Below are 21,179 nucleotides of genomic sequence, written 5' to 3'. Positions count from 1 at the left end.
TTACCCTCTTAGTTAATAAATTTTCTCTTACTAAATGATGAAATTTGGAGAATAACGAAAATAAATAAAATTTGAGAAAAAATTATTTTTTGTTATTTGGTAATAGAAAATTATTGAGAGAAAATTGCTTACTCTTTTAGTTAATAAATTTTCTCTTGCTAAATGACTCAAAAACTCCTGGCCGGCCCTTTCTTAGATCATGCTGAAGTTAGTATACAGTCTTCGTAAAGTAAAGAAGTTCAGAAATTTTGTTTTGATGCTCCTGGGTTCAGATTTAGATACCCATGGATTAAGATGGAACAGCCATAATAAAAAAGAATGTGAATAAAATTTATCCACATTGGATGTATTCATCATCCTTGTTTGATTGAAATGGTGCTGCTCTAATATTAATCAATGGACTATTACTGATCTGAAATGGTGCTCCTCCCAACAACTAAAAAAGAACAAGAAAGAACCCAACAATAAATGGTTAAGTTTTCCTCTTTCGTAGAGACCAACTACATGTCACATATGATTTAATCTTTAATGCTTTTAGCAAAAATATAATCCTTATCAAGAGACTAGTTAAGGGTTTGTTTGGAATCCCATAGAAAAAAAAAGATGAGAAACAATTATTTTTTGTTATGTGGTAATAGAAAATTATTAAGAGAAAATCGCTTACCCTCTTAGTTAATAAATTTTCTCTTACTAAATGATGGAATTTGGAGAAAAACGAAAATAAATAAAATTTGAGAAAAAAATTCTTATTAATCAAAATTTTAAAAATTACCATTTTTTTCTTTTTTATTTTCCAAGTGTATCTAAATAAAGAAACTATATTTCTTTTTTTCTCATTTTACATCGCATTTTTTCCCTCCACTTTTCGTATTCCAAACACAACCTAAAAGAAGTTACCCTTTCTTTGAGACATGTAGGCCATGATGCAGCAACGACCAGACAACCAAATTTTTCCGTTGAGTCGTATCCACTTCTTGTGGCCCGGTCCTGCAGCTGTACAGATCTCTTCAGCCCCAATCTTTACTTTGAACCGTTAAGTTCTGATGATTCAAATACAAGAACAACTGAAATACGAGTTCAACAAATACAGTCCGCAACCCATGGAGAGAAATGCCTCTCAACTGCATATACAGCTCTCTATGCACTAAGTACTCCTGCGAAGCATACATTAGTACAAAAAACAGCAAAACCTCAAAGTGATTTTTACAAGGGTAAAGAATGATTACCCGGATATGGACATCTCAGCATCAAAGATGTCAAACAATCAAAACACTGACAATGCCAGTAAAGCCCTCACCAAACCGGGCTATATATGACTATAAACTTGACCTCTGCCCACAAGCAAGGATCAGGTTAAGATCATAGAAAATGCCCTGGTAATTGTACAGACAACAGCTTCCTGGAGATTGGGGCAGGTGGGGCCAAGCCAGGGATGTCTCGAATGTCTTTGTTGTTTGGATTGACAATCTGGAGATTAAAGAACGGTATTAGCATGAAACTACTAGGTAATAAATTTTCTATGAGGTAAGACGAGGATGTTCAGATAGAAACAAGTACCTTGACGACAATGATGGCTATAACACCACAGACAATGAGAAACAGAAAGAGCATGATACATTTATCAGTAGCAACCTGAGAGACAACAACCAAGGATGAGCTCGGGAAAAATATAGAGGGATATAAACATGTAGAATGCTGATAAGAGACTGAACCTGTCTGCCAATCTCCTTCACTAGCTTGGAAGCCTTCTTGATGGAAAACTGTATTGTATCCAGCTCATTCACTATACGACCCATTTGTTCAGTCTGGCACCATTTTGGAATAAATTACCCACAAAAACAAGATTTCATGTAAACTAGTTGATACGGTGCATGCTAGCATGATAGCAAAATTGGTCACTACTTGTTTGGCCAGATCAATCACAGGAAAAAGGCAAGATAGCCTTTGACTCTGAGGGACACTGCTTTTCTCCACTCCAGCCAAACAACTCATCTATGGAAAGGAAAATATATTTCACCTGGCCCTTCAGGGTTACTGCTGTCTGGGTTCCAACTTCAATTGTTTCCTCCACAACCTAGCAAAATTTTCTTGTAGGTGAAAAACACTAGTGGAAGTAATGTTATCATGAATAAAAGAATATATAAATTATATAAAACAAATTAATACATATTTGTATCAATATGTATCACCTTCTTTGAACGCTCTATGGCCTGGTCAGTTTCATCCATTGTCTTCATTCCAGCATTAATAAGTTCTTGATTAGTCATATCTGCAGAAAAAAATTGTTAAACAACATCCTACTGTGAAAAAAAGAGAAACAAGCACATGCCCAAATTCTCTCACATAAAGAAACTTATGAATAACTTAGTAGTAAATAGAGAAATGAGCAGGCCAAAACAGTGGCTTCACCAAAGGGCATGGAGAGATAAACTTAATAAAAGTCCGAAGGAGAAACTAGCAGCTTGAGAATGGTGCTCTTCATCACAAAGGGTAAGGTGAAAGACTATACTTGATGCCATTTGAACATTATCCTCTAGCATGGGGTCACTACTTCCAGCTCCTCCGTCAAAGAGTTCAACTCTTTTGTTACCAAGGCTGCTTGTGTACCTGAAATCCCAGACAACTGAATGAGATAAACGAGAAACAGTATAGAGGATAAATTCTTAAACTTTATAAGGTAAAGAGATATCTAACAGTAATCATATCTAGTCAAGGACATGTTTAACTAAAAATAAAATCAATGACTACAGTTAAACATTGATGACATCATTTATAATCTCACACTTATTCAAATGAAAACATGACAGAAAACTTCATTTGGGAGCAACATAGCATGGAACTCCATACACCAGCATACATGACAGAGAGTGTACACAAACTACCTCTTCTATTTTTTTATTTTTTATTTTTTATTTTTTGAAAGAAAGCAGTATTTGAATTATTACAAACCACGGTTACACAACTCAGAAAGAAGATCAGATTTGGCCACATGTGTGTGTGTCTGTATGTGTCTCTCGGGCTCCAACCAGTAATGTAGCATGAGATTGTTTTTTTTAATAAAGTGCACTCATGTTAGACACTTTACTTTTTGTCTTTTTTCCATTTTAATATTTTAACTTGATAAAACCTTATCTAATGCTCATCAACATTTTTTGTACTTAAATACACTAAGATTCAGGTCTTTATGTTCTACTACCAAGAAGCATACATCTTCTCTTACAATACAATTTAGAATTATGAAAGTGATGTATTCAACTGATCCAAACCACCATTTAATTTTCTTCAAGAAGATGATAAAAGGCTCGTGTTTAAGAAAATATTTAGTGTAACAAGCCAATAAGAGTAATACCATATAGCCCATATTCTTGTTCAAAAACTGATCTTTCAAGTAATCATACTAGTAGATTATTTAATTAATTACCCACTTGAGGATAGAACCACCCATTAGGATGAGAAGTGCACAACAGACTCTCAAGAATCCCATACTTAAAACTACACATATTCTTTGTAAACAGAAAAAAAATATGTTGGTTGCATATGCACTCCAAAGTACCCCAGAAACCCATCATACTTGGACCAAAGACTTTATCAGGAAACTTCCTTATATCTACTATTGTGCCAAAGGCCTTTTACTAAACTAAAGAAGCTAAACCTAAATCAATGGCCAACCAAAATACCAAATCCTCCCTATCCAAAGTTTTGAAATATTAATATCAGTAGGCAAAATGGCTAGACAAGAAAATTAGATTCCTCATCAGACGCCAAAGTTGCAAGTCAGGTTGTCCTTCTCAGCATTAAGCACCTATTTGGGTACCTAATCCCAAGATGTCTCCATGAGACAAACCAATTACAAATTAGAAGCATTATTAAAAATTAATAAAATCTGAAATTGATTTTACAAAATAAGCCTAATTGTTAATATAATATGTCCTACTTTTCTTAAATATTGATAAATACTTAAGAAAATAGTTTTAAAAAGGAAAATCCAAATTTATGACAAGTTGAGAAACACATAAGCCTTTGATCTACTTGATTTCTTTCTTCCAATTAAATATTTGACTTTCCACTTGAAGCTAAAACTAAATGGTCTACTGGCTTTAATTATCAAAAGATCATGTTTTGGTCATTTTGGATTCAATAAAATTAATTGTATGGTCCATAAGACTTTTCAAATGAAAAAAAAAAAAATGTATGGAACCTAAGATTAAAATTTTGAAAGTTTTGCATAGATGCAGATCTTACGGAATTTTTCTCAACCATGTACAAAATTTTAAGGAATGAAACTGAAATAGATAACTTACGTTTTTCTCAAGGCCACATATGAATTTAACTCCTTAATCTGCATCACATGTATTGAATAAGTCCAAAAATGTATGAAAGGAGAACACTAAATTGACAAAATATTAACAGATGAGAAAAGAAAAGTTCAAAGTCAGACCAGAGATTGCTTCTTCTCATTGAGTTGCTTATTAACCTCAGGAAGATTGCCATTCTCCCCCTCTTTAATTTCACGATCAAACTCTTTGATTAAACTGAAGGATAGCCAATTAGCATGTAAGAGTTAAAAATGTAAGTAACAGCATAGAGATCAGTTGATTTTCATAAGTAAAAAGTAAAACATAAGTAACCCCTCAACTATCCATAGAAAGTAATCAGCAACTCAAGACTTTGAAAGGTATTACTACATTCTCCTAGAAAAAATCAGCTAGATGTACTCAACATATTGTTAAATTATATTATGTATTGATTTGCATAGCTAAAAGAGATGCAAAGCAAAAGCTGTCCAAGGATTGAAACCTACCGCTTACACTCCCTCATCTTTCCAGTCAAATCCTCCAGTTGTTTGCTTTGTCTATTGGGATCTTTGATCTTATCAAACTTCTGGAAGCCATTTCTGCAATTACAGATGCCTTTTAATCATCCTCGCATGATTTTACAGAAGCAAACTTAAAAACTAGGGAAATGATGATCATATGTGTCCCATCAAATGGAAAAAAGCATTTCCTTGTGGTGCTAGAAAAGGTAGAAATATGGCACGACTGAAATCAAGTCCAGACTTAAGGATATGACACTCTACAAAGCTTTAGTTACTTATGTGATCGCTTTAAAAAGATACAAAGCAAAAAAATGCAAATGGAAATGAGTAAAAAACGAAAGCTTCAAATTTTTTTTGCATGTCTCCAGAAAAGAACTCGAAAATTACTTATAACAGCAGGTAATAGATATAACTTCAGGACAAACATGCAGCACTGTAAGGAATACACAACTGCTATTAATGCAACAAAAGGAACTCAATAATAGATATTTACAGACTCTGCCATAAGTGGTACCAGTTAAGTCTGCAACCAGCACCACACAGGAAGAAGATTATACTAACGACAAGCAACGAACCAGAAATTCATATCCACTCTAACCCTTATCTTAGAAAAGGTGTCCAAAGAAGTAAAGTAACCAGAGATCTATCTTCATGAGCTTGTTACAAGAAGTCAGGCGATTCCTTCATAACATAATATTCTGACTGTGTTGATATGTTTTTCAAAGATAGACCAATAAATTTTCAGAAAAACAAGTGGAACAACACCCTAACATATAAAGAGTTCCACAAATGATGACAAGACAAAAGATCTCGCATCCACATCAAATTGGCATAAAATCTTCAAATCCAAGCTTTTCTTCTCTCTTAAAATCCCAATGTATGCATCTATGTGACGAATCCGGTAGTATCCAATTTCAAGCAGATTGCAATAGCAGAAAATAAGCTAACATATTATCCTAAAGTTCTCTGGTACAGGAATTATGGACGTAGAGAAACTGCACAGCACAAGATAAGAAAGACAAAAGGAAATTCAAAGCTAGAGAAGTACGCAAGTGCTCGGAAATGATCCCGGATCTCGCCTTCGATCTGCTCCAGCTGCGGACTCATCTCCAATTCGGACGCCATTGTCACGAAAAAACTTCAAGCAACCAAATACTCACGAATAATAAGAATCCACAGCCTGCCGATCTCAGACAACCGTCCTCGACGCGGAAAGCTCTCGCAGAATCGATACACCATAATCTACAAACTCCATTGAAAAAGAAAACAAAAAAAAAAAAACAGTATAAAACTAAAGAACTAAACCTGAGAAGAGAATATGTGAGGAGAAAAAAAAAAAAGCTCCAATGAGAGATTGGCTGGATTTTAGGGTTTTGGAAGAACGGTGAACTTGGGGGAAGGAATGTGCAGGCTCGTAAGTTCTGCCTGTCTGAACGCTTAGCTGGAATGAATATTAATTATTAACTTATTAATTTTTATTGTCAATGTTTTCTCTATCAGTCGCTACAATGAGCGCGAAGATTTGATCGCCCACCTGCGCAGTAATCTAGTGGATAATTCTCCTCGTACTTTTCGATTCTCACGAGTCACGACAAATACGTTTTGTCACCGATACTCACCACTTTATCTGCAAAAAAACTCCTAAGATCGCCTGAGTCAGATCGTGAGTAAGGGTGGCATGGATCGGATAAAGGTTTTAAAATTTTGAATCCAAACCTTAATCCTAAAATCCCAGTTTGCTGGTCTGGTTTCGCACGCCACGATTAATTGAATCCGAAATCTGGCGGGAGATGATTTTCACAACATGGTACCCCGTGGCTGTTTGGCGGGAGATGATTTTCACAAATGATAGATTCTCCGAGTTTCATTATTTTATACGCATTGAGAGAATCACTCCTGACTTCTCGGAAGGACATTCTTCAAGCGTCCTCGTCCATGATCCCAACCAAGAGTAATAATATTCTTCGTCTTACAATTAAAATTGGCCCTCGCCCTCCGACCTCGCTTTGTAATGAAGGCAACAGAAGCACGCGATGCACTCTGCAAACTTGTCCATGAAAATGGAAAAGCTCAGCAGCTTTCAGAACTTCCATACGCATCGCCGATCTGTTTGAATTTCCCGTAGTAACGATAATTATATCACGAAAGGACAAGCATTTCCAGAAGATGTTCTTTATTCAATTCAAGTTGTAAGCCCTCGTTTCTTAATGCCATTACTTTTTGAAAGGAGACGACAACATGGTAAATGCAACTTCTCTTAATTTTTTATTTTTTTTGTCCCCCGGTCTGTGACAGGTAAACTATGCTTGAATCGCGCAAAGTGGCCTTTGCTTGTACATAGGATCTCCTAAGAGTATTACTTCTTCTTATGGGTAATTGAAAACGAGAAACGACAACGAGGTTGAAAAGTGTAGAAGGAAAAGATCCGAGCAGTGATATTAACTTCTAATTCACTGTAAAGTATACGGTTTTCTTTTGCAATTTCTATCATAGCCTAAGAAGACCAAGACACTTCCAGACACGATACAGGAAATACAAATAGGACAGATTTTGGACAACTAAGATGGATTTTGCAGAGCTTTATTTCAATGGCAGAAATCATTTTTATCTCTTTTGGAGAAGCACAGTTGTGGGTAAGGGAAGGACTGTCGTGAGTATAGGTGAAGGTAGCAGAGCACGCATGTTTGAAAAACTCCTCAGTAAGAAGAAGCTCGGCACGTCTGAGGGCTATTGTAATGGTTCCTGAAAAGTTTTGCTGTCAAAGAAATTCCAAATACTATTTTCTCTAAGAACAGTCTATTATTGTCAATGTCATATATCCACTACAATATGACTTACCACACCAAAATGAAACTTAATAAACCAAAGTCTTGCCACTGGATTTGTAAGCTACATCTTGCCTTCACCACAAAAGTGGAAGCTAAGAAAGAGGTAAATTGTCCCAAACTTGATTGACAATCATGTAAGGTCAGTCTAGATCAACTCAAATTGCCAAACCCTTTAAAGAATGAGAAAGGGCCCAACACCAACTGTATTTAAGCAAACCTTACACCCCTTCCCGAATTGAAAACTTTTTTGAGGGACAACTGCTATTATCTTGTCACATCACTATAATCATCGCTATTCATTGTTTTTAACACTGTCCGCACTCTCAACCTGAAGAATTGTCTGCACAATATAAGAGGCTAACATTAATTTATAAACAATACAAAATTTCAACAAGCGTATTAAATTATGATTATAAAAAAATAAACAATTACAAGTCCTGAATAGGCGAAGTGGAGTCACGAATTCAAGTGAACAATGAAGTTAGATATGATCTGGGAACTGAAGTCTTAAACATCTCCTATCTAGAATTAGGGAAGTTAAAGTAGACTAAATGTTTACTCTTAAAAAAAAGTCATCTCTACCCCCTTAGATATTAAGTTTTTAATGAAGTTAGTTGGAAGGCTCTTAAGTGAGTATGAGAGTATAAGTAGGAGAAGGTGTAATATCTAAATAGGATCAGGTAAGGGCATCTTTGTCCCAAAGCTCACGGTACTACATAACCTTTTAATGAGAGAAGGGGTTCAATATCTTTGTTCATTGATGTGAAATTTGAAGTAAAAAATCCAAAAAATGCTTCATGAGAAAGAATTTCATCCTTTTGTTTTTCTTTTCCTTGCTTTAACAATCCTTGAAGCATGGCAGGACTCGATTAATTGGTTTGGTCAGTGTTAACTGTAAAAAAAATTTCCTTTTCTTTTTCTTCTTTACAAGTTATTGGTGGCATTCTGTTTTTTTTTTCTTCCTTGGCAAGTAGTTTTGTTTTTCTGCTGCCCAACAGTTAATATGTATACACTCATGTAACAGTGTATGGCTTTCTGCCGCCTAAAGAAAGAAAGGCTTTGTGGCCTGGACCTCTGGCTCAATGATCACTAGTGTGAGGTTTTTGGTATAAGTCTCACCAGGGTTATTGTGTGTGCGTGCACGTGTAATTACCATTTAGAAGAAAAGGAAGCATAGCTTCTCATTTTTATATTTCTGGTAGGAACTGGGCTTCTTGATTGTTTGCTCATCTTGAATTTTATAGCACCACCCCTTGTGAAGTCATGGCTCAGTTACTGATCCAAGTGAGTTTAAACATAAAAAAAAAAAAAAACAGATATTTTGCAAGATGCAAGAGTGTATGGAACCGGTCATCTCTCTCAACCATGCTAATATATCAATTGAAGAGAGATTTCTTCTTTGTGATGAGAGAATTATCTGGAGGTGATTACTGTGGGAAGAAATTGACCAATATTAGATGTATAATAGAACGTTGTATGAGAAAAAGGCAGATGAATGATCGGGTGGTAGACTTCATGGCAGGTTTCATATGGAATTCAAGTGATACAAAGTAAAACCCTATGCAATCAGCTGGGGAAAATTCAGTGATGGTCTCTTGGAAGTATGTTAAGGGGAATAGCAATGTATAAACAAACTGCTGGAAATAAAATCATCCACAATCTACTCACTGTGACTTATCATATGTGAAACTTTCTAGTGGGATAAGCACCCTCATTTAAGTTTACATCTGAAAGAAAACAAGTGGAAGCTGCATAAATGTTGTATCAGAGATAATAAAGCTGCCCTTTTAGGATTGGTTCCTATGGAGATGGGAAATTAAGAATAAATACAGATGTTATGGAGAACCAAGCAAAAGAGAGGCTCCAGTCCCTGTGACTTCAACCATAAGATTTTGGAGACTCAACAGAAATTTCTGACGCTCTTAATAATACTAGTACTAATTTCTGAGATGTGGATAAACTCACAGATAGTAGTCAGCATGAAGAAGACCTAAAAACCAGTGCTAGCTTCTAAACAGTCTCATTTGACTACTTCAAGATCAGATAAATCTTCTTCAGAACCATGTTTTGATTCGAACATCCCAATTGCACTTCACAGGGGTTGCTAGATGGCTACCCAGTCCACTGCAATTTTATTAGCAACTATATTTATTGTCAAAGAATTTAATGTCCTTCTGAGAGCTCGTTTGTGATTTCTCTCCCCAGATTACTGGAGACCATCAGAAATCCTAAATGGCTTAAGGCAATTCAAGAGGAGATAGATGTGTTACTGAAAATAAGACTGGGAAATTAGTTGATTTATACCAGGAAAATTTTTAGTTGTGTGCGAGAGGGAACAAACAGTCAAGCATAAGCTGATGTTTCAGTTGAAAGCCACCAAACGAGGTTACTTCCTAAAGGATTTACTCAAATTTATAGTCTTCATTATTAGGAAACATATGCCCCAGTAGCTAAATTAATTCTATTCCAGTTTTAATATTTTGCTGTGAATTTCTCTTGGGATTTCTATAAGCTTGACGTCAAAAATGCATTTCCATACAAGATCTGAAGAAGGAGATGTAGAAGCATATCTTCCTAGGTTTTGAGATAAAGGAAACTACATAAATGGTATGTATGCCACAAAAAGTTTTACAAATCAATCTCTAGGTGCTTAGTTTTGTGGATTTTGAAGATGCTGTGATTGGCTTTGTTTACAAATATGGCAATGGTAATGATACTCACATTATCAAGAAAAAAAAGAGATTGTGATTACTTCAATTCTTTATATGGATGACATATTAGCAGCAAAGCATAAGAAATTTGCATGTCAAGATCTTATGTTCGACACTATGGAAGGACTTGGGTCCTCCATATTATCTTTTTTTGGTATTGAAATAAACAGGTTGAAATTATTTGTGATCAAGAATATAATATGGATTCAAGGACAAAACTATGATAAGTTGTAGACCAGCAAGTACTCTATTCAAAGAACACAATGTTGAAAAGCATTTGAACATGAAAAAACTACCAAACACTAAATATGCTTTTGAAGGAGAACTATTTCAAGAATTAATGGGATTGGCATCTGGCTGTTAGGCTGTTGAATTTGCCATAGACTTGGCTAGACTTTACTTTTTTCAGTAACTCTGGTAATTAATTCATCCATGAGCACTAGATTCCTCATATGCATGCAGTTGAGGGAGTTCTCAGGTATCAAAGGTATGCAGTTGAGGGAGTTCTAAGGTATGTAGTGTGGAGCTTCCAATATGACAGTTGAAGCTTTTATAGATGAAGATTACCATGGAGCTTCAAATATGACAGTTGAAGCTTATATAGATGAAGAGTTCTACAGAGCTCCAAATAAGACAGTAGAAGTTTGTATAGATGATTAGAAATTTGTATAGATGATGTAATGTTGATGATGAAAGATGAACTACTGGGCATTACTCTCTCTCTCTCTCTCTTTGAATATTAATTACGCACACATTATGCTCCTTTTCCCTAGTGAGACTTGAACCCAATATCTTTCACTGGAACCCCGCCATGCCGCCATTGATCCAAAGACCGAATCCACAGTATTATACTTTTGTAGACAGGTGGTGACTTGGTAAAATCATGAAGCAAAAACAATACGTGTACTTGTTTGAGTGTTGAAGCTGAATTCTGCTCTACTGCCGAATATCCTTAGTTTAAGACATTGGGGTTCCAAATAATGAAATTTCCAAGCTTTATAATGACAATAGGGCTACTGTAAGTATGGCAAATCCTCGTGTTCGGTATGACCAAATAGCCCTCTTTATAATTTGTGTGTTTTTTGTTTATATATATATACATCTTTATCAAAAAAAAAAAAAAAGTATGACCAAATAGAAAAAATCGAGACATATTGTCATTTTATCAAGGAGAAGCTTGTCTGGTGGGCTTTGTCTTCCATTTCTTCCCTCTACCCCTCCACTCAACAATTGACAGACATATTAATCAAAAAATACTCTTGATGCATTTCAAAACACATTATCCAGTTTATTCGTGATTGACAGCTATGCTCCGCCTGAAGAGGATAGTGGTGATTCAAGTTAGTAGGCTGCTAGTCAGTAGAATTGGTTAGTTCACATCACTAGTAGTTAATCAAGTTAGTAATAAAGTTTGTTGGATGGATTTCTATTTGCATAGATTATGCAAGTGAGATCATGTAAGGGAATTTTCACTCTGTAACTTGTACTATTGTAGAATTTAAATAAGAGAAGTGGTGTCCTGCCTCAAGTGATTTTGATCCAAAACGTTTTTCTCTTCCATCATTTCATCATTGTTTTTCGCTTAAGTTACTTTTATCTGTTATTTGTTCAAGCACATACAAGTTGTAGCAACAAAATCTGCAAGACCCTTATAAGAAACATTTCTTGGTCCAATGGAAAGTAAGATGATAGCTAGCATCGCAAAGAGGAAGATGATGAATTTTAAAAAAAGATTACTATATTTGTGGTTATATATCTAATTAAATTAAAAAAAGGATGCAACAGCATCCATAACAACACCCAAAACACACATGAGTACGGGAAACCATGTGAAACATAATACAACAATTTGGTTTGCTTCATCTTTCACTAACAAGACTCTGGAAAACAATCCCGGGATCTAACTTGGGTTCTCAATTAGTCTTGGTTCTCAATTCGTCTTGGAATGGTAAATATTAGCATAATCTTTTTTTTTTTTTTTTTTGAAAAGTTAATAGCATAATCTTCTACCAGAAGAAAGTTAAAAGCATTGAAGAAATGCAGTGTCCAATAGTTAAAGTTGAAGTAGAAATCTTTAACAAAAATGAAAAAAAAAAAAAAAACGAACATACCAGATTGGGTTTAAAGATGTTGTGAACAACTGATGCGCCGGCAAACAGAGAAACAACAACGACAACAGCAGACCATCCCAGAGATGGTGTTCCTATCGGTTGTCGCCCTCCAAATTTTTTCATCTCCTCTAAAGACACTTTGGAAGGGCTTTTTCAACCTCTAAGATTGATCCACCACAAAAAACTCGGGCACGCTTACTGCACAGAGAATTTTATCTGCAGGAAGGCCACCCCTAACGAATGTGAAACTGAATTCTCTCCAATGTAAAAGTGAATTACTTTTTTGTTAGTGTACGAAACAAAAAATATAATAGAAAGTAATTTTTTATGTTAGTGTATAGTGAAAAGTATATAAAAAATTTATTAATAAAATACTCTAATAGATTTTTTTTATGAAAAATACTCTAATAGATATAACTTCTATAAGATAGTTTTTATCTAATTTTTATAAATAAGTAAGATAGATTTTAATTTTTATGAATGATAAATAATTAGAAGTTAAATAAAGTTCATTAAATATAAAAAAATAAAATAATTAATTTTTTTATTTTTATAATATCCAAATGCTTAATTAAATTGTTACTTTTTAATATGCACTAATATTAAAAATCATAAATTTATGTAAATAAAGAGGGTATTTTATTACTTTTATAGATTTAATTTTATAATATACTTTTATTTAACTAAACTTAACATTGTAAAAATAATTTAATTAAAAAATAAAAATAAATCGATTAAACAAACCCTACAATATCTAAATTCTCGCTCTTAAAATAGTCATTAAATATAATATAAAAAATAAGAAATTTATAAAAATTAAAAAGGTATTTTACTATATAAAATTACTTTAATAGATTTAGCTTTTATTTTAGATATTTTTTTACTAAAATAAAATAAATTTTAACTTTTAAAATTAATAATTAATAAATTTTTAAAAGTATTGTAATTAATTGTTTTATTAAATATTTAAAAAATAAAATAATTAAATGTTGAATTTATGGAAAAGAGAAAAATTGTATTGACTTTATGTAATTAAAGTACATGAACCCCTATTTATAATAGAGGAAAGTAATAAAGTCCAATTACAATTAAACTACCTTTATCCCAATTACACCTAAACTCAATACTTAAAGATAAGTCTTAGCATAATTAAATAACTCACATAAATAAAAAATTAACATAACTAAAACACCTTTAAACTGAGACTCTCCTGTGAGACCACCTTTTTGTGAGATTCTTGTAAGACTCCACCATATTAATTTTGGCTCCGTGAGACTGCTTACTATGAGAATCATATAAAATATTCTCATATCTTCTCTTCAATACTCCCCCTAAAACTGGAGTTTATAACTTTAGTTTGGAATGAAAGGGATTCTTGGTCTACAATTTTCTTTGTTGCAAAATATTCTTCATAGATGCAAAAACAATATTTTGTGCTCCCCCTTTCTTGAATATTTTTGTCACGTTAAAATTACCACGACATATGGAATAAAAAAAAAATCTTGTATTTCTTCTTCTACTTCTCCCCCTCAAGTTGGGAGATAATGGTAGTGATCTCACCTTGACACAAATAACATAGATGTAGTAATAATCTCCTCCATCATGGTGTCCCAAGGATAAGTACAAAATTGAACACAGACTTTCAAAATGTAAAAATGGGTGATAAAACATAGGTCGAAATCAACATCAAAGGATTTCGAAGAAAAATAGTGACAATAATCACTAAAGTGGGTAATGTTTGTCATTCATAAGACAACGATAAAAAACCAAGGGTACCAATAAAAAGTCTCAATGGACTTAAAAACTTCCATATAAATAAAAAGGTAAACCAACCAAAGCAACACACAAGAGGTTGGCCCAAATGGGTATGTGAGAGTAAAAAAATGATGGTAGGAGAAAGATAACCGAAAAAATGGGTAAATGATATATTTTCATGATATTGTTGAACAAGAACAACAACTCAAAAAGTGACAAAAAAATTAGGCTTAAATTCGGATTTTTCAATATAATAGGATACCAACATGACCTTTGATTATTCCAATGCGAATATATCCTTAAGTATATATCAAATTTACATAAATTTTGATCCTTCTGAAACTAGACTTAAATATCTTTCATACAAGTATAACTTCTCTTTATAAAATATATTTCTTTTGAGATAAATAATCTGATAGATATCTCTCTCTGTAATTTGGCCGAACTAAGTACTCTTTCTCCTTTTGCCAGTATGACCATTAACTCTTATAAAATCAATATCTCCATATAAAAAACTCAGATCTAGAATTGGTTGAAAATATAAGAAAATAGACTTACATATATTTCTTTTGATATATAATTCTTTGTATAAAGTTTAATTCTTTATAACATAAAATGGCTCGAAAGTTGAGGCTTTTTATTGCTGCTGCTTTAACCTCTCTTGTAATCTGACGTTTGCTGCTTAAAATATAGATTTCTCTCTGTAGAAAACTCCAATTGCCAAAATTCATTTTGCGTTGGAAAGTAAACTCGAATATCTTTCCATAAATACATAATATACAATATAAAAAAGTAAGTATAGATGTGAGAACTCAATACAAATAACGGGTATATGGACTGAAAAGAGAAAAAAATATACAAACCTAAATTGTTAGAGATAATAGATTAGAAAATGATCATATTATCTATGTGGGTTGACCGAGTAAACTCACAGAACTTGCTCTGATACTAATTTGAATTTATGAAAAAGAGAAAAACTTAATTGACTTGATGTAATTATAGTATATGAACCCCCATTTATAATAGAGGAAAGTAGTAGAGTCTGATTACACCAAAACTCTAACACTTAAAGATAAATTTTAGCATAATTAAATAACTTAACATAAATAAATGACTAACATAACTAAAACACCTTTAAAATAAGACTCTCCTGTGAGATCACATTTTTGTGAGTCTCTTGTAAGACTTCACCATATTAATTCTGGCTCTGTGGGATTGGTTATTACGAGAGTCATGTAAGAGGCTTCCATATCTTGTCTTTAATATTAAACAAATATTTAATTTTATAATATCCAAATACTTAATCAAATTGTTACTCTTGTAATATCTAAATTTTTACTCTTAAATTAAAAATCAAATATAATATTAAAATCATGAATTTATATAAACAAGGTATTTTATTATATAAAATTAATTTGATTGATTTCATTTTTATAAAATAATTTTATTTAACTATTACGTTAATAAACAAAGATAAATTTCAGCTTTGTTTAAATTAATAAAAAATAAAAAAATTAATTAAGAATTTGTAATCTAATTAAATATATAAAATAAAATACTTAAATAAATACTCAAATCTATAATATCGAGACGAAAGAGTGAGAGGTAAGAATGAGCACAACAGAGACTGAGCGTCCGAATAAAAGGTGAATTCGCTGGGAACCCGTAGTCTTATGTAAGAGCTGTAGGATTGAACGTGGCGACTGGGCTGTTTGATAGAGGGAAGAGACTGAAAGCCGACTTCTTGTCCAGTTTAGGGAAAAATTGGTGAGTTTGGCTGAATATTGACGTATCTTTATAAAAGCTCATTGTTCTGCTAACTATAATCGCAGAATCCACCGAATCGCTGCTGGTTAACGCGGAGAGTGTAGCACGCACCTCCGAAACGGAGGAGGCGACGGTTATCGGCGGAAAGAAAGCGAGAGAGTGAACCAGGGGAAAAAAGTTTTTTTCGCTATCGTGCGCCATGGGTGGTGGATCGACAAACGGAGGGTCGACGTCGTCGTCGTTGTCGGCGGCTGCCGCTGGAGAGCACGCTCTGGCGAAGACCTCCGTGTGGTGGGATATAGAGAATTGCCACGTACCCAAAGGTTGCGATCTGCATGCGATTGCGCAGAATATAAGCATGGCCCTGGAGAACATGGACTACCGTGGACCGCTCACAATTAGCGCTTACGGTGATACCTGTAAGATTCCCGCTGCTGTGCAGCAGGCGCTCTCCAGTACTGGCATCGCCCTGAATCATGTTCCCGCAGGTATAACGACCTTTTCCGGAAGCAGTTTTGTGCTTTCTTTGAGAATGGATTTAATGCTTAATTGAACTTTCTTGTTTCTTCTGTTTTTCGTTTTTGAAGAATTTGATGGGTCAGTTTTTTGGTGTTTTGTTGGATCGGCTTGCTCCTGTGTCATGAAATCGTGACCTCGTTTCTATGGAAGTTTTCATCTGTTTCCTTCTTTATTTCTCCCACTTCGCAAATTCCCCTTAATACATTTTCTCTGTAAGTCTCTTTCATCTTTTTTACTCCAGTTCTCTCTCTCTCTCTCTCTCTCTCTCTCATGCATCCTTTGTATTGTTCCACTTGCCTGCCACAATCTTTAGGAGCCCTCTTCTAATCTTGGAACCATGTGACACTCACTTCACTTGTGGACGTTCTATGTGTGGTTTGGATGGAGGGCTGGAGGCCACTAATGACTGCCCGCTGTAATGTTATGTTGAAACTGGGTACAGATTCATCCAAAACAATTAATCAAAGTTGTGAGGCTTCTATCCATGTGGGATTATTTGTAAGCCCTCTTTCGGGCTTTTAGACATGGACATTTTTTTAGGTACTTAAATGTAAGTATCTGCTTTGAAACCATGTTAAAGTCAAGCCAAGTGCATCCCAAAATGACTGCATGAAGTTAGAAATCTCTTCCCAAATAATAAGCACAAGATTTTTCTAATCCTAAATCTGTGTGTGAGTATTCTTAACACCTATTCCCCTTTTTTTGTTTTCAAATTAAATCTGATAATTTTGTGGCTCATTATTCTCATCTTAGCTTGAGAATTGAGTTGCAAGTGGCAGAAACTCCTTCTATTATCCTAGCAAAAACTTAGTACCTTCAGATTCTATTTCTTTTTATTGTTGGACTTAAATCCTCTATTGTTTTTCTAACTAAGCAGCAAAGTTATGTGTTCTTAGTGTAGATGAAATCTTGAGGCTATCAAAATTTCAAATCCTCTATTTTTTTTTTCTAACTAAGCAGCGAAGTTATGTGTTCTTAGTGTAGATGAAATCTTGAGGCTCTCAAAATTTCATTGCACATTACTTGTAAAAAAAATACATATATTATTGATGAAATAATTGAAATTCGTGTTGATTAGTTGTATCACGAATTCTTAAGTCTAAGTCATTTTGATTAGTTGTATTATGAATGCTTAATAAAAGCATTTCATCATTTAAAAGAATTCTTTATTCTGAAATTAAGTTATACTGCCCAATTTTCATTTTTAAGTAAAAAGTGATCTGTACTTTATTTTTGCTAATTATGACTTTCTGTCCCATCCATTGCATTCAGGTGTTAAAGATGCTAGTGACAAAAAAATTCTTGTTGAAATGCTGTTCTGGGCGGTTGATAATCCTGCTCCAGCAAATTATTTACTGATTTCTGGTGATCGTGACTTCTCTAATGCTCTCCATCAGTTACGCCTGAGAAGATATAATATTCTTCTAGCACAACCTCAAAATGTATCAGCACCTCTTGTGGCTGCAGCAAAGAATGTTTGGCTTTGGACAAATCTCGTGGCAGGGGGTCCTCCCTTATCAAATTGTGACACATCACAGCCAGGTAATAGTAATACATCAAATGCAGATTTTGGACCTCTAAATTTTGATAACCCCCATTTGGGGGGCCAGAAGTTATATGGTGATGGAAGAGCTGAAAATAAGTATAAAACAAAGCAGCCACGGAGAAACCTGTCTCAACACAATTTACCAAGAACCTCAAGTAGTGAGCTCCGGCAGCCTGTTATTGGAACTCAAGAAGGCGTTACCTCTGGGTATTACGATAAATCCAACTCAATATGGAGACCTGCTGTTTCTCAAAATCCAATGTCTGCATCAGGACTGTCTAGTACTGAATCTATAGAGAACGTGTTCCCTAGTTTTACAGGAGCAAGCTCTTCTGTTTCCCATCCTCCTCCAGTGAACTTATTTAATTCTGGATATAACATGCAACAACTACCACCCTCCACTTTTGGCTTTCCTCATCAATCTGTCTACATTGATGGCAAGCCATTCAATGAAGCTCCTCATAATTTTTTTACGGACTATATACCCAAAACAACAGCTGCATCCACTCCTAACATTTGTCCACCTCGTCCTGATCTTTTGAGACATAATGGGGGTCCCTTTCCTGACAATATGAAAATTTTGTGTCGATCACAACCATTAAGACCAAGTGACATTGTTTCAGCACAACCGACATATGCCTCAGGGAATTTGCGTCCTCCATATTCCCTTGTTAATGGTTCTCAACCACCGCAATCTATGCCTGATGGACAAACGTTTACCTCAGGTGCTCGTGCAAGTATACCTGATATCAGTAGATTAAATTTTTCTGAAAACCCCGTTGGAGGCCAAAATGTTTCTACATTTCCTCCAAGAGTTCCACCCTTTTATCCTCGTCCATCTGGTGGGCAATACTCTCGTGGTCCAGATTACCAAACTGTACCTCCACCTGCCATGGGTAAGACCATTTCTCCTAGTAGACAATGGGGAGCTTCTGGGAATTCACAACCTTCTAATCGTGATCTTGGCTTAGCTGGAACAATCTTACTAGCCCTGGATTTGCTTAAAGAGGAAATGATAGTTCCAATTGAAGCAAATATAGCAGACTACATCCACTATGGAGAACTTAATCAGCCAAATTTTGATGTTAAAACAGCTCTATCTCATGCTCTTGAGCTACAGTTAATTGTGTTGCATAGTGCTGGAGGTGCCTTGCAGGTGTATATTCCCAAAGGTAAAAGGCTGTGGCAGTGTGTGAACCCTATCAATACTAACATAAAAAAAGGTAAACAACGATGTGAAGCTGTTAAGAAGTTTATATCATCTGTAGGCGGGTGTGCCACCGTGATGGCTTCTGCTTGCAGGTAAAATTCTCATTATTTCTCTTTTATACTTGAGCTTTTAGTCATGTTTTTTTTTTTTTGGCAAAACTTCATGAGGTGCTCTTGTTTCTTCTTTACTATTGGTACAGGTATAAAGCCGCTGCTACACTGAAGACAACATGTTTGACAGACTGTACTCTGGGTGAAGTTTTTCAGATTTTGCATGTGATTATTACTGTCAAGAACTGGGTTATTCCTCATCCCTCGGGCTGGCAGCCTTTAAAAATCAATTTATCGGAGGCCAGCATTGATTCTGCTACTTGATCACGAATTTACAAGGAGAAGGTCCTGAAGCTAACTCTGAATGTGGACTTTTATTTCCGATAAGCTAGAGAAAGGGACCTCCAACATTGATGCAGTTTATGCTGCCACTTGAACTTAATAAGTAAGATTCAGTAGGTGGATGGGTAAAACTTTTTCATGACCGTAAAGAAGTCACTACTTATGTGCTTCAGTTTATTGTTAGCAAGGCACCTTACGGTTGGGAAGATCCAGGTATTAGCTGCAGCATCTCATTGTCTCAATTGGCTAGATCTGCCTTTCAGTTGAATCTGGCTGCAGCATATGCATTCTTGACTTAGTAGTTACTTGTTGGTACTGCAACATTGGGACTGGTGATCTTTCAGTGGACGTGGTTTTATCCTATTTAAATCGAATTAAAGTCAATCATGATCTCAAAGCAATGTCCAGTTGGAAGGCTGTAGTTCTTATATCATGGTTTGAACTTTATGTTCTTACTAAATTATGCCTTGAACATTTGGATGAAATCAATTAGTTAAAGCTATGAGTATCAGATGAGCTCCATTTACCACAAAGACGGAAACGGTCAACTTTGAAGTTTGAACAGCCAAACTTCAAGTGGGATCTCACAGCAACCTCCAATTGGGTGGTTGAAGTTGTTATTACATCATGGTTTGAACTTTATGAAGTTCTTACTGCATCATGTTTTGGACTTTATAAATGGATAAAACATTGAAGTAATCAGATGATCTTCATTTACAGTAATCAGATGATCTTCATTTACAGTGAAGATGGGAACTGTCAGCTTTGAAATTTGAAAGGCAAATGGCTACTATTTACTGGAAGAGGTGACTAGCTGGGTCAAATTTTTGAGTGGGTGGACAACCTCTTGCATCTATGGGAAGATGAAGGTAATTTCAATGATATGACAATTCAATCATCTTAAGACTTTACAGAGCAGGTGCATTGGTTGCATTGCAGTCCTCTATACGGCAGAAATCTGGAGGTAATACTATTGATCAGCCGAAACTTGCAGTTTATCAAAGTCAGTTTAGGCAATAATTCAATTGAACAACAGGTATGCTAATTACCACTTCTCCAGATTCTGAAGTGATCAACAAAGATGAATCTCATATAGGGAAAGGAATACCCCGGCTGTTTCTCTTGCGAACATCCACTTCTCCAGGATCTTCAAGATCACAGCAAAGATAATGTATTGGGAAAGGAATTCCCCAGTTTGTTTCTCCCGAAGATGATCTTCTTTTAGCCTTTTTTGTGAATGCAATGAACAAGTACCTTGAAAAAGTGTTTTCAAGGATGATAATATATCAAAGGTTCTTTTCCCCCTTCTGGTTTCTATGTTCAGGATCATCTTGATTTTGAGTTTTGATGCAGAATGAGATGCCTGAAAAGTGTTTCTATTTCGAATTTGAGAACATGTATGATTCTTAAAAGAAGATCCTGTCCGTTCAATTTCTTTTTCTTACTCAATAAATGTCCAACAGTGTGCTGGAACTTAGATACGCTGTTAGTACTGATAAGAACATATTTAGAAAATATAGAGTA

The 21,179-nt window shown here is 34.8% G+C and overlaps 3 protein-coding genes across 6 annotated transcripts; 1 reads left to right on the top strand and 2 right to left on the bottom strand.

The window, feature by feature from the left end:
- Positions 1 to 805: 805 nt before the first annotated feature.
- On the bottom strand, positions 806 to 6,651 carry LOC137955749 (novel plant SNARE 12-like). Of its 3 annotated transcripts, XR_011113179.1 has the most exons (13): positions 6,533 to 6,651; positions 6,351 to 6,443; positions 5,865 to 6,058; positions 4,802 to 4,894; positions 4,439 to 4,532; positions 4,302 to 4,339; positions 2,510 to 2,607; positions 2,190 to 2,269; positions 2,018 to 2,074; positions 1,713 to 1,805; positions 1,558 to 1,632; positions 1,227 to 1,467; positions 806 to 1,154 (listed from the first exon to the last, which is right to left on the bottom strand). XR_011113179.1 is itself a non-coding variant. In XM_068802858.1 (12 exons), the coding sequence occupies exons 3-12, from the start codon at positions 5,939 to 5,941 to the stop codon at positions 1,360 to 1,362; spliced, it is 813 nt and encodes a 270-aa protein (XP_068658959.1). In that variant the 5' UTR covers positions 5,942 to 6,058; positions 6,351 to 6,443; positions 6,533 to 6,651; the 3' UTR covers positions 806 to 1,359. The 3 variants fall into 3 exon arrangements, 2 of the variants coding, with proteins under 2 accessions (XP_068658959.1, XP_068658960.1); XM_068802858.1 differs by having other exon boundaries at positions 806 to 1,467; XM_068802859.1 differs by lacking the exons at positions 6,351 to 6,443; positions 6,533 to 6,651 and having other exon boundaries at positions 806 to 1,467; positions 5,865 to 6,339.
- Positions 6,652 to 7,607: 956 nt separating this feature from the next.
- Positions 7,608 to 12,691, bottom strand: LOC137957310 (uncharacterized). The gene is made up of 2 exons (XM_068805065.1): positions 12,467 to 12,691; positions 7,608 to 7,984 (listed from the first exon to the last, which is right to left on the bottom strand). The coding sequence occupies exons 1-2, from the start codon at positions 12,587 to 12,589 to the stop codon at positions 7,937 to 7,939; spliced, it is 171 nt and encodes a 56-aa protein (XP_068661166.1). The 5' UTR covers positions 12,590 to 12,691; the 3' UTR covers positions 7,608 to 7,936.
- A 3,265-nt stretch (positions 12,692 to 15,956) lies between these two features.
- Positions 15,957 to 20,970, top strand: LOC137956026 (uncharacterized). Of its 2 annotated transcripts, XR_011113200.1 has the most exons (4): positions 15,957 to 16,476; positions 17,780 to 19,355; positions 19,463 to 20,619; positions 20,716 to 20,970. XR_011113200.1 is itself a non-coding variant. In XM_068803316.1 (3 exons), the coding sequence occupies exons 1-3, from the start codon at positions 16,188 to 16,190 to the stop codon at positions 19,635 to 19,637; spliced, it is 2,040 nt and encodes a 679-aa protein (XP_068659417.1). In that variant the 5' UTR covers positions 15,957 to 16,187; the 3' UTR covers positions 19,638 to 20,970. The 2 variants fall into 2 exon arrangements, 1 of the variants encoding a protein (XP_068659417.1); XM_068803316.1 differs by having other exon boundaries at positions 19,463 to 20,970.
- Positions 20,971 to 21,179: the final 209 nt, after the last annotated feature.

Source organism: Aristolochia californica, unplaced genomic scaffold, assembly GCF_029961685.1.
Source record: "Aristolochia californica isolate CCGP_79_NKW_82.1479 unplaced genomic scaffold, dmAriCali1.0.hap1 SCAF_2, whole genome shotgun sequence".
In the NCBI taxonomy this organism is placed as follows: Eukaryota; Viridiplantae; Streptophyta; class Magnoliopsida; order Piperales; family Aristolochiaceae; genus Aristolochia; species Aristolochia californica.
Note: the sequence above shows the minus strand (reverse complement) of the source record. Positions and strands in the feature narration are given on the sequence as shown.